Source organism: Littorina saxatilis, linkage group LG9, assembly GCF_037325665.1.
Source record: "Littorina saxatilis isolate snail1 linkage group LG9, US_GU_Lsax_2.0, whole genome shotgun sequence".
NCBI classification, from domain to species: Eukaryota; Metazoa; Mollusca; class Gastropoda; order Littorinimorpha; family Littorinidae; genus Littorina; species Littorina saxatilis.
This window is the reverse complement of record NC_090253.1, coordinates 34,619,233-34,636,278: the sequence shown is the minus strand read 5'-3', so window position 1 is coordinate 34,636,278 and position 17,046 is coordinate 34,619,233. Positions and strand designations below refer to the sequence as shown.

Here is a 17,046-nt window from a genome sequence, read left to right as displayed (position 1 = left end):
GGCACTGCAGATGCTCTCTAATGCGCATCTTATGTTCCTACATTCTCATAAAACTTTATTAAATTTAAAATGTCTATTCTTGTGCAAGATTGTATACATGTGGGAATAAATTTGAGAAAATGCTACATTAAAACACAATTTGCTTTGCTGAAAGTTCCCCAAAATCCTAAATTGCTACACTTGAGATTTCACAAGGGATGGCAGGTCTGACTGTGCTTGTCATTGTCACCAACTTTGTCAACATTAAAGGTATTTTTGAAATGATAGCAGTCATTTGCACATAAACATGCTACACTGTCCCAAACAAGCCTCTGTTAGTTATTGTGGAAAAGCAGTGTTCTCCCTGTCGTGTTTCTCATTAATCCAGAAGGTGTTCATGTCACAAGCAATTTTCACGTTATTCACAAATAAAGACACCTAACAAATATTAAAAAAATTACATGAACTCAAGACGGACAAAATGAAATGCAATTCTTTCAAGGAGTTCCGAAAGTGATTGATTTGCCAGAGGGTTCTGAATAAGTGCCAAGGTCATTGTACAAATAGCAACACTACACATTTTTGTGTTGCGCAATCAATATGATCCTGTGCCGTTAGAAGGGTAGTTCAACTTGCGGTAAACAGACTCCCCCCCCCCCCCCCCCTCTCTCTCTCTCTCTCTCTGTGTCTCTCTGAGCCCAGTTTCAGGGTCTTCTGCTCATCAGGTTACTTGTTCTGAGAATACATGTTCGCACAAGCTTGGTTGGCCTTGACTGAGGACACTGATCTACCGGTAATGTGTTTCATAAAATTGATGTATGTTTGTTTCAGTTATTGAGAAGTTCACAGAAAACACACGGTTTTGCATTATTTGCAATTACCTGTCAAAAATTATACCTGCCCTGCAGTCTCGCTGTACCAGATTTCGCTTTGGTCCTCTTAAAACAACCCAGATGGTACCACGCCTCCAGCATGTCATCGCTGAAGAAAGGTGAATTCTTTCTTTCTCTTTTTCTCTTTTTCAAGAACTCTGCATTGAAAATTTTGTGCATTCATTTGAAGCAGTTTTTGTGTACTAATCTACCATGTTATCTGTTGATTTCACTGGAGAGAGCAGAACCTGAAAACACAAAGCTGAAGTTTCTGTGAAGCTGTTTTTCTTAATAGACTCAGTGCCAAAAGGTGGGACAAAAAACAGACACACATGTCTTGGAAGTTTGCTTTTTGTACTCAAATATAGTGCTTGTTGTAGGTATAACCAACTGTTTTTTCAAATTCTTAATACAAAGATTTGTTTTTAATCTGCACTCTAAAACAATGATTTTGAAGTTGAAATTCATTCAAATAAAGTGAAATTATGGCCATTGTATTTTTTCAAAAACACAGGTAGTCAGACCTGGGAACCCATACTATTTCTTCATATTTTGTACACTTGATTGTCTAGAATACAATCAGTACGGTCAGTAAAAAAAAATATGCAGAGAAAAGATTCCTAGACTACATTTCTTCACTAGCGCATCCCAAAGGGATCCAGGCAGGTTTCACAGTATTGTGTTCAGCAATTTACTATTTACACACTCAAATTCTACAAAATAAATGTTGGCACACAATTCAAAGGACATGTTTTTCCAACAAAGTGAGTTTGTTACAACTAAAAACAGTAATTTTTGAGTCACTTGAGAAAATGTGACTCTATGTAATCGGTCAGTGTTAGTCTGTCCGGCCGGCCGGCTGTCCGGCCGGCCGGCCGTCCGTAGACACCACCTTAACGTTGGACTTTTCTCGGAAACTATCAAAGCGATCGGGCTCATATTTTGTTTAGTCGTGACCTCCAATGACCTCTACACTTTAACGATGGTTTCGTTGACCTTTGACCTTTTTCAAGGTCACAGGTCAGCGTCAAAGGAAAAATTAGACATTTTATATCTTTGACAAAGTTCATCGGATGTGATTGAAACTTTGTAGGATTATTCTTTACATCAAAGTATTTACATCTGTAGCCTTTTACGAACGTTATCAGAAAAACAAGGGAGATAACTAGCCTTTTCTGTTCGGCAACACACAACTTAACGTTGGGCTTTTCTCGGAAACTATAAAAGTGACCGGGCTCAAATTTTATGTGAACGTGACTCCCAGTGACCTCTACACTTTGACGTTTGCTTTGGTGACCTTTGACCTTTTTCAAGGTCACAGGTATGTCTTGAATTCTTCAGGTATGCATTGTGTTGTGAATAGCAATTTCTTCCTGTCCATCTGATGCCTCATATAATATTCAGAACTGCGAAAGTGACTCGATCGAGCGTTTGCTCTTCTTGTTTTTATAGTCCTGGTCCTTATTTATATCTAAAAACCAGGCGCAAAGCGGCATACCCTGAAAACGCAAAAAAAGCAATACGGTCATCCTATGCATGCATATAGCTCATATAGCCAAAACCGTTGAAGATAGAAAGACATTTATTGAACAAACAATATGCCCCACATCATTCTTAACAAGTTTTGTTCTTGTATGTATATCAAAATATTGATTCTCAAATGAATGGTTTGAAAAAATACGACTTCCGGCAGACCTAGACCGTTTTGAAGGAAAAAAACCGTCTTTTTTTTCAAACCATTCCATGGCCATCAATATTTTCATATACATGTAAGACCAAAACGTGTTAAGACTGGTGTTGTGCATCTAGTTTGTTCAATAAATGTCTTTCTATCTTCAATGGTTTTGGCTAGATGAGGTAACAAGAGAAGGATATGGGCATTGGAATTACGTCAACATTTCGAGCATTGTCACAGATGAAACATTTACTGCAGGGTGCTCCTGATTAACAAACCGAGCAAAACTGAAAATTATTGAAGAGAAGACATGTCTGAACAGTTTATAAAGAGACAAGTTTGCAATCATTTGTAAACACCATTATTGTATGGAGGAGTAACTGTTCCCCTACCCCCTAAGAAGGTATTTCTGTCCGTCAACCACGTGAGCGATCGCCACAAATCGAGGCATCACTCGCATTTCAGTTTGGACACACCGGCTGATTGCAAATGCACAGTACGTGTTTCGACACTGAAACGTGACGATTGAGCGTCAAAATAGTTTCTTAAAACAGTCGAAAATGGAGTTAAATGTGACTTCAACACTCAGTGGCGATCGCTAGAGTGGCGATTGTTACTAGACGGACACTAGAAAACCTCAGAAAATGTAATTACTTTGCGATTTTTTTAACTGAAAAACTGTTGCGGTCTTTTTCTGTCGAGCGCGAGCGTCAACGTAAAACAACGTGAGGTCACTTCCTCCCCAAACGGTTAGTTTTTGAATGAAAAGAAAAATGTGGCGATCGCTACATTGTTTAGACGGACAGGATCGCAACTTTGAAACTTGGGTCACCGTGCGTCGATCAAGGGCAAATTGACCTCGGCAACATTATAACTCACTTCAAGGGTGCACAAACTTGTATTTACAGTATACAAAATTAGGTAAACTTGTGTTTTTGTCCTGTGAAATCACAATTAGTTTCGATGCTCTAGATATCGCTATGCGGACGGACAGATCCGAATCCCCATACATTTTTTTTGCGGAGCTAGTATAAGTTAGAATTTGTGTTATGGATATCGATTGTTGTTGAAAAACAATCATTTCAATGTGTTCTGGCACTCTCAACCACCACAGCATTGATACTTGTGCATGTGTGTGTTGGAATTTAGTTCTTTGTTTAGTGATGCTGCGGCAAAAGTAAATTCATCCGTCCGTATTTTGACGATCGCCACCATTCACACGCACATAAATAAACACATTATCAAAAATTTCAACTTTTATTTTCAAAAAAGTATTTAAACAACAACTAGTTTGCATGTTAATACAACAAATACAGCAGATTCTCACAGATATGGATTTAAAAGACTAAGCAAATCTGAGACTATCAAAATGGCCTAATACCATGAAACCTGCCTCCAGTATTTTGACACATGATTACAGCTTTAGTCAGTAAACACTGAAAGAAGCATTTGTTTTAAAAGGATCCGACACTGATCAATGCATAGCGCACTGTATTCTATTCTGCTGGGATTTTTGCCTCCTCAGCTAAGGTCTGCAAGCGGCTAGTTCACAGCTGGCGGGCTAATTATAGTTGAACTCTCCCCTTCCGCGGGAAAGTCGAGCCGCCGAAAGCAGGCATCTTATCTAGGTCCCTCTGGAATATGACATTTGTCTGAGTGAAAATGCCGGTCTGTAAAAATTCGTGTTTCTTGGTGTGAAAATGGGATCGTTTTCGTGACTTGACCCGTGGATTACGTTCATCTTGTCTATTTGGTTACTCAGATATACAGGCTTTGTGTTAGTGCAAACTAGAGGTTAGTGTCTGACTCGTTTTGTTTGATTTTGTGGTAATACTGATATCACTCATACTGACACGTGCTTCTTTGTTCCTCTTAAAAGAAACAGAATTTGCGCGTTGTGTACCATTTTCTAACCACGCTCAATATTGATAGCAGCCACCGACTGTGTTTCTTATGTTGCAGTCAGTAAGCACTTATTAAATTACATATTCTTACTCCGAATCACATAAAAGCATTGACGCAGTCTGAATTGCTAAGGTCTGAAAAGGCTACCCGTCTTAAACAATTTTAAAGGGAAGCAACCCAACCACAAAAAGGTAAACATAGCAATGGTAATGACCATATACCCAGGGAGTTACCTCCCGTACCGGGGTATGTGACGTCACCTCCACTGCTACACCACGTGGAATCCTCATTACGACTTTTCAGCTCTGGAGGAGAGGTCGTCTTTTCAAGGCTCTGTGTGGTTTGTTGGAGTTTTTTACTCCCACCGACCACCTACCTGTCTGCTTGTCTTCTAACGTGTAGTTGGTGAGCTCTTTCCATTTTGTCTTGCTTTTAGTAAGAATATTTGACTTGTTATTGATAATTTTCCGTCCTTTTGGACTTGCGAATTTTCGTCAGTAGCTTGTTGTTGTAGGCCGCCATTTGTATTTTCGGCCGGCATGGCAGATAACGGTAGTAAACGGGGCAAGGGCGACGTCAAGGGCAAAGTTAAGCCTTAATCGTCTTCTGCGGTTCCTATACCTCCCGTGTTAGTGGTCCTTCCGGACAAAGAGATTAACACTATCATGTCTGTTACCTTTTCTTCCCCTGACGCACGTTCGTTGTCGGGGGTCGTTCTTCTACTTGCGGCTTGCTCGTCCGTTTCGTCAGACGGGCAAGCGTCTCTTGTTACTTCTCTGTTGAGCTTTCTTGTTCCAGAGATATGCAATTTAGTGCGCGGGAATTGAAGCGTGCTACACCTGCTCCAAGCCTCGTACATCCGCCGGCGGTGAGCGTTTCTCGCTCGTTCGCTTCCGTTTCCTTTCCGGTTGCGACGGCATCCGGTGATGCCGGAACTTCTGCTACTTCTGCTTCCTCTGGAAGCTTACAAGGTATGCGAGCTTGTCCACCGGCTCTAGTGAAGCCACCGGACGGTCCCTGCTGGGACGGAGCTCACTTGGCAAGGGTCACTCCCTTTTTGAGTCACTTGAGAAAATGTGACTCTATGTAATCGGTCAGTGTTAGTCTGTCCGGCCGGCCGGCCGGCCGTCCGTAGACACCACCTTAACGTTGGACTTTTCTCGGAAACTATCAAAGCGATCGGGCTCATATTTTGTTTAGTCGTGACCTCCAATGACCTCTACACTTTAACGATGGTTTCGTTGACCTTTGACCTTTTTCAAGGTCACAGGTCAGCGTCAAAGGAAAAATTAGACATTTTATATCTTTGACAAAGTTCATCGGATGTGATTGAAACTTTGTAGGATTATTCTTTACATCAAAGTATTTACATCTGTAGCCTTTTACGAACGTTATCAGAAAAACAAGGGAGATAACTAGCCTTTTCTGTTCGGCAACACACAACTTAACCTTGGGCTTTTCTCGGAAACTATAAAAGTGACCGGGCTCAAATTTTATGTGAACGGGACTCCCAGTGACCTCTACACTTTGACGTCTGCTTTGGTGACCTTTGACCTTTTTCAAGGTCACAGGTATGTCTTGAAGGAAAAAAATTGAAATATATCTCTGAAACTATTCATCGGATTTGATTCAAACTTTATAGGATTATTCTTTACATCAAATTATTTACATCTGTATTGTGTTGTGAATAGCAATTTCTTCCTGTCCATCTGATGCCTCATATAATATTCAGAACTGCGAAAGTGACTCGATCGAGCGTTTGCTCTTCTTGTTCCTGTTCAGTTTCGTCCAGTACACAATGCGTGTGCGGTAGACTCTGAGCAAGTCGGAAGTCGCGTTTCCGGGTTTTCCCGGAAACGAAGGTCCTCCTGCACACTCACACTCAGAGGTGATGGTGGGAGTTGACCGTGGACTGGCCTCAGGGCAACAGGGCTTCCGGCCCCAGTCATCGCAACCTTCGTTTCCGCATCATGGTGCGGTTTCGTTTGTTGCGTTTCCTGTTCAGTTTCGTCCAGTACACAATGCGTGTGCGGTAGACTCTGAGCAAAGGCGGTTTCCTTCGGAAGTCGTGTTTCCGGGTTTTCCCGGAAACGAAGGTCCTCCTGTACACTCACACTCAGAGGTGGTGGCCGGAGTTGACCGTGGACTGGCCTCCGGGCATCAGGGCTTCCGGCCCCAGTCATCGCAACCTTCGTTTCCGCATCATGGTGCGGTTTCGTTTGTTGCGTTTCCTGTTCAGTTTCGTCCAGTACACAATGCGTGTGCGGTAGACTCTGAGCAAAGGCGGTTTCCTTCGGAAGTCGCGTTTCCGGGTTTTCCCGGAAACGAAGGTCCTCCTGCACACTCACACTCAGAGGTGATGGTGGGAGTTGACCGTGGACTGGCCTCAGGGCAACAGGGCTTCCGGCCCCAGTCTTCATGCCTTGCGTTTCTGCATCAAGGTGCGTTTACGTCGGGTGTGTTTCCGGCTCAGTCCTGATTTGCTTTTCCTCTTACGGACACTCCTTCACGGATTGTTGGTGAGCGAGGATCAGCATCCGCCCTATGGGCTGTTAGGGCAGTCTTCTTTTCACCACCCTGGTGTTGGGTCGACACCCCTTTCAGCGCCGGCGGCACTGTTTTGATCTCTCCTTTGTCCCGTTGCGGGCATTGGCGTTTTCAGTGCAAGGGCGGTAGCCGCTGGCGCTGCGCTTCCGGTTTACCGGAACCATAGGTCCTCCTTTGTAATTACACTGTGTGTTCTTTCCTGGAGTTGACCGTTGTCTGGCCTACCGGCGTTCGGGCTTCCGGCCTCAGTCCACGCAACCTTTGCTTCCGCATTGTGCGGTTTTGTCTGTTGCGTTTCTGGCTTTGCCAGATTCATTGTTCTTCTTACTAACACTTCCTTTTGGGATGTCAGTGAGTGAGGAACAGCGGCTGGCCTACGGGCATTCAGGCTTTCAGCCTCGGCCGTGACAAGTAGTCTCTTCACTGGTTGGGTGTTGCGTCTACTGTTTATGCCTGGTGGCTTCGGATGTTACCTCCTCTTTTTCTTACCCTCTTACGGGAGGGGTTGAGACAGGACGGTTTCCGGGTGGACGGGTTTCCGGTTTTCCGGTCATCCCGTTCAGTAGTGTTCCACTGGCAACTGTGACTTAGGCCGTGTCAGTTCTCTTGGCTATTCTGTTATACAGTCTTTAGCCAACGATCAGACATGTCCTGGATTTCCGTCGAAGCTCTTGGCTTCTCTCGAGGTCTCGACGGAGGTTACTTCCAGATATTTTATGGAAGTACATCGGCTTCCTCTTTGGTTGCATTCAGCGATGTCGGACTTCCGTTCCGCGAAGGAGGAGTTTTTTCCTACTTCCGGTTCAATAGTCTCCTTCAATGTGGGTACCACCTTTCGCAGGTTTTTGGCTAGTCAATCTCCTACCTGAAGTGGTATCCACGGGTTCCGGTTCTGCTACTCGTTATTCACGGGTCAGTTCCGGAACACGCTCAGCCTTGGCTGTCTTCGGCTGCACAGGCTTCGGTTTTGGTTTCTTCTTGTTATAAGAAGTTCTCTTTTCTGAAGCTGGGTCGGAACTTGCTGGCGTCTTTGCTCTTCCGCATACACCTTTACTGGTAATGCAGGAACTTAGAGGATTTTGGACGTCAGTTTTTGGAATTTGCCTCTTTGTCGGAGATGATCGTCAGAGCGCCCTCGCGCTCTTTCCCGGAGTCACTGAACCTTTCACACTTAGCGTGTATCAGGACCCTGATGACATCTCCACTCTTTTAGTCAGCCCTGTTAGGGTGAACGAAGAGCAAAAAAGGGGCTGTCCTCCCTTCACCACACTTTACAGTCAGGTGTCGGAGGGACTTGTTTCTCTCCAGGCATGGGAATTGTCCGCCGAATGGCGGATTTCCGCCGAATTTTTTTTTTGTTCCGCCGAAAATGCAAAAGTGTCCGCCGAAAAAATAAAGGGGGGAGGCACACAAAAAAAGCACCGGTTACTTTGGCCTTTGCGCAAAAGCCCGCGAAAACTTTCCGTACTTTGTTCACGCACTGCTACCGCCCGCCTCAGTTATTGAACTATTATGTTTGAAAGTAAACCAGATTGCACAGATTGTGTTACAAGTTACATTTTCCTGTTTGTCTCAACAGATAAAATTTTTTACAAATTTAAACCATATATAATACATGTAAGCAAAATTTGGTACATTTTTGTACTAAAAACTCTGATTCTAAAAACAGAATTTAATGGCAAACTTGGAGCTCAGATGACACCAGATTGCACCATCTGGGTTCTTTGGAGAAAAAAAATGTCCGGGGGGGCATGCCCCCGGACCCCCCTAGTAAGGCTAGGCGCTTCGCGCCGTCGACTAGACGCTTCGCGTCTTCAGTTATAAATTTTCCGCCTTTTTTACAATTTTCAATTCCCATGCCTGTCTCTCGCATTCTCAGTTCTCTGAGCAGCCTAGGAGAGACACTCGGGCTTTGCTCGGGGTAGAGGAACCTACTTTTTGAACTTTGGTGTTTATACCAGAAAAGAAAGGTAGATTCAGTCGAATAGAGATCAGCAGATCTCTGACTTCTCTCTACAAGGGTTAAAACAGAGCTAGCCTCCTCAGAGGAAGCATGCTCAGGCCTCTGGACAATTTAAGCCGGCGGACAATAGGCAGTCTCTGCCTGATTCTTGATTGTCGAGAAATAGATCACTTTCGGGCAGGGAGAAGGGCAGCCCTAGCAGCAAGCCTCTCCCCACAAGGAAGTGCCCCCGATCACACCCCCCCCCCCCCCCCTCCTCCGCCCTCCACTTTGGGATGGCGGTGGGGTCTCCTCCTTGCAATTTTCATTGGATGGTCTCTGTACACAGCCAATAGTTTGTGGGAGTGGTGAGGTCGGGCGACTCCCATCGATCTTATGTGTGCATATTTGCTTATGCGTCAGTCCGATCTTTTAACAGTGATCTAGGCCCATCAGCTCGAGCACCCGCTGAGGTCTCTTCTGGTCGGATCTAACGCTGTTCTTCGGGTATACTGCTTCAGTCCTCAGTTAGTGTAACAGTAGTTCAGCCACGGGCTGCTGCAGTGGCACTTCCGGTTTTACCGGAGAGGTTGTTTCTTTCACAGACGCTTCATAGGTACGTCTGAGTTTTGGAACAACGGCTGACCTTCGGGCATCCAGGTTTTTTAGCCTCGGCTGGTGCAACAGCCATTCCACCTGTTTGCGGTGATGGTTGTTGCTTTCCCTTTTCTTGTGGCTTCGGACTTCGACTTTCTTCCTTTATTCTCATCTTAAGCAGGAGATGAGATAGGACGATTTCTGTTTGAGTGGGGTCTCCTGGCTTCAGGCTTCCCCGTTTTTTCTCACTTTTTGCCACAAGCTTCTGGACTTGGTCCTGGTTTGTCTTTCGCCGAGTCTGACTCTGTCTTTCTCTAGCGATCAGACTCGTTCTGGTGTTTCGTCCAAACTTAAGCTGCGCTTGAGTTGGCCTCGGAAGTAACATTCAGATTTTCCGGAGGGGGCATTGTCTTTGGCAATGTATGTTTGAGGAGTCATTCTTTGTGGCTTAACACCTCTCTCAGGTTTTTTGGCTACTCCTCTCCTTTTGGGCAGAGGGTTAGCTAACGTTCCGGTTTTTCTTTGCTGTGGGCTTTTAGCCCAGCATCTTATTTGACAGCCGAAACTTACGTTTCTTACGTTTACATGTGTACTGTCGGTACTTTGGTACATGGTTGTCCTTCGGGCTTCTTGGCTTTCAGCCTTAGCCTGTCTAGCCTCCTGTCTAGCGTGGGCGACTATGGCATTTTCGGTTCCTGTGACTTCGGATTGGGCTCTTCCTCTTCTTCCTCGTCCTAGCACGAGGTGAATCAGGACGACTTCCCTTGGGTCGGGTTTCCTTTTACAGTCACCCTTCTACCACAGGCAACTATGACTACGGCGTTTGCCCGTTGATCTCTGCGTCTGCCTCTCAGTCTTTCAGAGTTAGTCAGATGCGATCTACTTCCTCGTATTACCTCTCTCTCTGCTTTCGCATTGACTGGTAGAGGATTACTGGCGAACGTCTCTTTTTGGGATTTTCCTGTCGAGGTGGGCTCTGGTACCTTGTACGCAGGTGTCTCTCTCTCTTTCTTGGTTAGATATTGGTCACTCTTTTCTGGAGCTGACCTTTATCTCACAGTCCTTTCGGGCTTCACTCCATCCCAAGGTTGCATACTTTGGCATGATTGTCTGACGGTCTCCGTGAGGTTTGTCCTTCACTGTTCTGAGTGGACATCCTTACGCACGGATCAATACAACAATACAATACAATAACTTTATTAATCTCTAAAAGAGAAATTACATTGCTGAGCGTTTGTGTCCGTAATAATAACATACATAAAACATTCAAAATAAACATTTGTTCTTTGTCCTGAGAAAATATAGTACATTGGTTATCACATAAGAAAGTATATTAAAAATAAATTAACATGCATTCACCATCAACAATGCACAAAAGAAAGTCAGCACCTTGCCGGTTATCACATATTGTCTAAGAGAGTAGAATGCAAAACAAAATCAACAATACTGAAACAATACAGAACACTGACCCCGTGCATCAGAGCGACAACACCAGCATCTACCGCCCCACCTGAGAATTGAAGATGTGAATTGCAGATGGAATGAACGAATTTCTGTAGCGTGTGGATCTTGCGGTTGGTTGTCTGAATCTGTTGCTCCTGTCTGTCCGTCTACTGTCAAATTCCGGTCTGAGTGGGTGCGAGTCGTCAGCCAAAATCTTCTGTACCTTGTCAGTCAGTCGTCGTTCATGTGTTGATGTGAAATTGTCCTGCTTCCTCCCAACCACCCCACTTGCTTTCCTGATGAATTTATCTAATCTATCCCTGTCTTGCTTGTTGATGTTGCCACCCCAACACACGGAGCCAAAGTACAACACACTATTGCAGGTTGAAGTGTAAAACATCTGAAGGATTTCTTGTCTGATGTTAAAAGACCTGAGTTTTCTCAAAAAGTACAGGCGAGAGTGGAGTTTCTTCACAAGGGCATCAGAGTTTGGTTTCCATGTCAACTTATTGTCTATAATCACCCCCAAATACTTATACTGCTCTACCTTCTCTACGACCTCCCCCTTGATCACTATCTCCCTGTGTACATGTTCCCCCCTCCTGTTGTCCATTATCATTTCCTTTGTCTTCCCCACATTAAGCTCTAAAATTTTTAAGTAAATTTTCATTTGATTAATATAAGCTACTCACAAAAAGTTAAGGATCACTTGCACACAAATTCATAACTTTCCAAATAAGAAAGCCAATGCGTTGGTATTTGGCAAACGTTTAATTAAATGCTTTAGTGATAACGATACAACATTTCTTTCAATTTAGAGCAATCGTTTGGTCTGTACATGTTATCAACGTGTGTACGTATCGAAATTTAATTTCACAGATTCGTTAAAATCACAAGACATGGCATTCCGATGCTCCCAAAAGTTCAGTAATGCGTGTAACCGCCCTGGCTGTTCTGCCACTCGACGCAGCGAGTCCTCATAGAGTTGACCAGGGTGGTGAAGATCCTCTGCGGAAGCGCCTGTCACTTAGCCTGCAGCATCTGGTAGAGGTGCTGGACATCCCTGGGAGGGGGGTGGTTGCTCCTCACTTTGCGATCCAACTCATCCCAGAGGTTCTCAATCGGGTTGAGATCGGGACTGCATGCTGGCCACTCCATTCTGTTGACCCCAGACTGCTGCAGGAAGTCGTTGATCACCCTTGCCCTGTGGGGGCGAGCGTTGTCATCCTGGTAGACAGCCTGCGGTCCCATCTGCTGCAGTGTAGGCACAGCCAACGGTCGAAGTATCTCATTCCGGTATCGGAGGCCTGTACATGAAACAAGGGTGTTCTGTGGTGAAGGCTGAAGGCCCCCCAGACCATTACAGAATCTCCACCAAAGGCCACCTTTTCTTGGACAGTGGCGTCAATGTAGCGTTCCCCTTGGCGCCTCCAGACCCTCAGTCGGTCATCGTTGTGGTTCAGGGTGAAGCGTGATTCATCACTGAACAGGACCTGGGACCATTGCTGACGTGTCCACCTCACGTGACGTCTGCAGAAGGCGCGGCGTGTTGCCCTATGGGCTGGAGTTAAGCGTGGCCGTACAGCTGGGCGACGAGAACTGAGGTTAAACCCATGAAGGCGATTCCGTATTGTCTGCTGGCTGATGCTAGTGTTAGTAGCCACCCTCAGCTGCCTTCGAATAATGCTGGAAGAGGCTGTTCTTGTTTGCAAGGCTAGTCGTTCGATGAGACGATCTTCACGTGGAGTTGTCTTCTTTGGTCGCCAGGTCTGCGTCTTTCCTGGACCCTCCCAGTGGCTGTGAAACGTTGAATCAGTCTGACAATGATCGAGATGGACACGTGAAGTCGCCTGGCCACTTTTCGCTTGGGGACACCATCTTGGAACCATGCAACAGCTCGTCCCCTCTCAAACTCGTTCAATTTTCGTCGTGGAGGCATTGTCAGATAATGCTTAATACTGGTGGTATGTCTTCTCAAAAAGCCAAGCAAGTGACAGCATCTCACACATAAGCAGCAGTGCTTGCACGTGCATAATGGTTATTCCATGTGGCTTGTGCAATGTGTTCGGGCTGAACGGTCCAATACAAGGTCCTTTTTCGCAAGTTTCCGCTTTTTCTTTTGCTACCAAGCTCAGTAGTAGAGAATCCCGTGCAATGTTCCCACTAACACAACATCGCCCACTTACAGCTGAACAAGAATTCATAACAATTTGGTTTGACTGAGAAATAAATAACAGTAGCGAACTGATTTTATTGAGCACCTGTTTTCTCATAGTGATCCTTAACTTTTTGTGAGTAGTGTACTTACCCGAATCACATAGTGTATTCCCTCCCGCCAACCCCGCTTATGGTTTTTTGACTCACATGCGAAGCAAAAGTGAGTCTATGTACTCACCCGAGTCGTCCGTCCGTCCGTCCGTCCGTCCGGACGTCCGTCCGGACGTCCGTCCGTCCGGAAAACTTTAACGTTGGATATTTCTTGGACACTATTCAGTCTATCAGTACCAAATTTGGCAAGATGGTGTATGATGACAAGGCCCCAAAAAACATACATAGCATCTTCACCTTGCTTCAAGGTCAAGGTCGCAGGGGCCATAAATGTTGCCTAAAAAACAGCTATTTTTCCCATTTTTCCCATTTTCTCTGAAGTTTTTGAGATTGAATACCTCACCTATATATGATATATAGGGCAAAGTAAGCCCCATCTTTTGATACCAGTTTGGTTTACCTTGCTTCAAGGTCAAGGTCACAGGAGCTCTTCAAAGTTGGATTGTATACATATTTTGAAGTGACCTTGACCCTGAACTATGGAAGATAACTGTTTCAAACTTAAAAATTATGTGGGGCACATGTTATGCTTTCATCATGAGACAGATTTGGTCACATATGATCAAGGTCAAGGTCACTTTGACCCTAATGAAATGTGACCAAAATAAGGTAGTGAACCACTAAAAGTGACCCTATCTCATGGTAGAAAGAGCCAATAAGCACCATTGTACTTCCTATGTCTTGAATTAACAGCTTTGTGTTGCATGACCTTGGATGACCTTGACCTTGGGTCAAGGTCACATGTATTTTGGTAGGAAAATGTGTAAAGCATGTGAGTCGTATGGGCTTTGCCCTTCTTGTTAGTTTCTTTAAAGCCGTAATGAGGATTCCACGTGGTGTAGCAGTGGAGGTGACGTCACATACCCCGGTACGGGAGGTAACTCCCTGGGTATATGGTCATTACCATTGCTATGTTTACCTTTGTGTGGTTGGGTTGCTTCCCTTTAAAATTGTTTGAGACGGGTAGCCTTTTCAGACCTTAGCAATTCAGACTGCGTCAATGCTTTTATGTGATTCGGGTAAGTATATTAATCAAATGAAAATTTACTTAAAAATTTTCGAGTCTAAACTGTGTGATAGAGTGAGAATAAGTTTTGAGTCAGGTGTTTGTGTTTCATTTCTGGAGCAGTTTTGTGCTGTAATTTTTGCACGGTTCTCGGAACAGGCACTCGATACAAGACACTTGTTTTATGCAGTACGACAATCACTGTGGCTGTTCACTCTAGTGCATTTCATTGTTTCTGCTTTTTGTATTGCTTGTTTTGCGTTTCCCCCCTTCTTTTTTGTTCTTTAGCATATGACGTGTTTATTCTTAACTTAATGTTGTGACTGTAATTGTGCTTATGTTCTTGCCTGTCTGTATGTGTGTACATGGTTTTGCTTGTTAATTGGTGTCAATTTCGTTCAAATTGTAGTCACTCTATTTATTGATTTAAGGTGTCCCAGTTAAGAATGGCGGCAGTGCAACATACGGAAGATCTCCACATATTTAGGCTAAATGCTATGTGCAGAACTTGTGGCAGAAGATCAAAGGCAGCGAAGGACAAACATAACCATTAGGCATTGCAAAAACTATGCATCGGTGTTGTTTCAGTTTCACGGTATTCAAGTTTCTGAAGAAGCCAATGGCTCCACTTTCTCAAGTACATTGACATTGACATTGTTACCTGCTATGGCTGATAACGTTAAGAAGAGGCAGAGTTCTAAGCAGGTGGCTGCTGAGTCCTCCCCTCCGAAAAAGACGCCTAGAAAATCTAAACAAACCGTCGCGGCGGTGTTAGAACCTGACTCAGGCAAATGTATTGATGTTTTGCTAGACATGCCTTCTGCCGCCATTTTGCCGGCGGCCATTTTGCCGGTGAAGCCTTTGGATAAGGTTACTCATGTTGCTAAACCGGCTAAAGCGGTTTCTGCTCCTGTTGTTTCTGGTCTGGCGGCTGCGGACGTGGCTTCTCTTTTGCTTGCACTTAGTTCGCAGGTATCTTCGCTGGCGGAAGAAATTTCGTCTACGCGAGCTGAACTCCGTTCACTCCCTCCCGGGGTGACAGGACCGTCATCTTTGGCCAAGATTGTGGCGGGCCCTTCTGCTACAGTGACTACAGCGGATGTTCACGCTGTTCAGGATGGGGATGAGATTATCCCACTTTCGTTCGGTGTTCCGTCTCCTGGTGGTTCGCTGTCACAAGGTATGTTTGCTACACGAGTACCCGGGTTCTCCGGGGAAAGTGTAGCGCGTCTACAGTCAAAAGTAGCCACGGGCATCGCGCTCACGGGTGAAAGTTCTGATACTCCTCCTGGCCATCGACCGCTAAGCGGCCGGTCAGGGGGGGGTAGGGACACTGTAGAGCGTACGGATAGTTCGATGCTTTCGGCCGCGCCATTTGACGTTGGTCAGTCTGTGCGACTTCTGCTTCCTCCTTTGGGGGAAGAAGACAGTGGAGATGGCTCTCTGTTTGGCTATGGCAGCCAAGCGGGGGGTCAACTTCCGGACTGTACAGGCGTACAGGACGACTGTCTGGACGATGGCACTTCCGTTTTGGGAGATGATGCCGGGCTCCGTTTGCCGTTTAGGCTGGGAAGTGCAGTGGCGCTTGCAGGTGAGACGGCTTCAAAGTACTTTGAAGAGGGGGTGGTGGAGAGCAAGTCTCAGCTTGCTCCACCTCCTTCGGCTTTGGGGGATTTTCGTGTTGATAAGAATACGAAGGGTTCTTTCAAGTTCATCGAATCTCCTTCTCTGGCATTTGAGATGTCGAAGGTGTTGGTGAAGGGTTGGTCTAAGGGGCTGCCTCCTGTTCCGTTGTTGGCACAACACAGTGAGGCTCCCGAGGCGGCTGTACCGTGGTTAGCTAAGGTTGGTCAACAAGTTCCTTGTTCGGCTAATCTGCGCAACTTCAGGCTGGTAGTCAACCCAGTCAGACTGATTGATTCCTACTCTTTGCCCAAGTCGGTACTCCCGGTGACACCGGAACTTGCGGCTTTAAGGGAGGATGGATATGCGAAAGATAGGCCTGTCCCTTGTACGGAGTCATCGTTGATGTCTTTAGAGGAGACAAGAAGGTCTCTGCTGGAGCTGGCGTCTGTGTCAGAGTCACTCCAGAGATCGCTGTCGAGATCGATTGCGACGTCGCTCGACCCCTTTGAGTTCCGGTATGACGCTTCCTCGGAAGATGTGACGACTTTGCTGGCTACTTTGGCCAGGGTGTCACAAGAACAGATGGCTTTGTCGGCTAGATTGTACACGTTTGCCGTGCATTCTCGCAGATCGGCTTTTTTGACGGGGTCAAGAATTAGGGACAAGGTGACGATCGAAGCTCTGAAGGTTTCTCCCGTCATGGACGGTTCACTTCTGGGTCGCGCATCGTTGGATGCTTTGCAAAAGGAAACGCACGAGGCAAGGGATCTGGCTATAGCCAAGATTGCGCACCAAGGTTTTCAGAAGCCTCAGGGCAAGCCTCAGGGTCAAGGCAAGGCTCAGTCTTCGTCCGCGGCGGCGGGCAAGACACAGGGTCAGAGCTCTGCTTCTCGGGGTAGGGGGCGTGGTGCCTCTTCCCAGAAGAGGGGTTCTTTTGGCGGGTCTAGGGGGTCGGGGCGCAAGCCCCACCCCCAATGATGCCCTCCCGAACTTTCGGTCCCGTTAGCCCCCACCGTTGTGGTGGCGGGTGGCCCCTCCAGGGCCCTCACTACCTGGTCACGCTTGGTGGCCAGCCAGTGGGTATTAGGGGTGGTCAGTTCGGGGTTCCGGCTACTCTGGGCAGAGA

The 17,046-nt window shown here is 45.8% G+C and overlaps 1 protein-coding gene across 2 annotated transcripts in view; it reads left to right on the top strand.

Moving 5' to 3' along the window:
- The window catches only part of LOC138977061 (replication factor C subunit 5-like), a 142,763-nt gene that overhangs the window by 67,233 nt on the left and 58,484 nt on the right, over positions 1–17,046 (top strand). For both annotated transcript variants that reach the window (XM_070349977.1, XM_070349976.1), the window contains exon 6: positions 811–970. In XM_070349977.1, the coding sequence (XP_070206078.1) occupies positions 811–970 (160 nt within the window). The remainder of the gene's footprint in view (positions 1–810; positions 971–17,046) is intronic.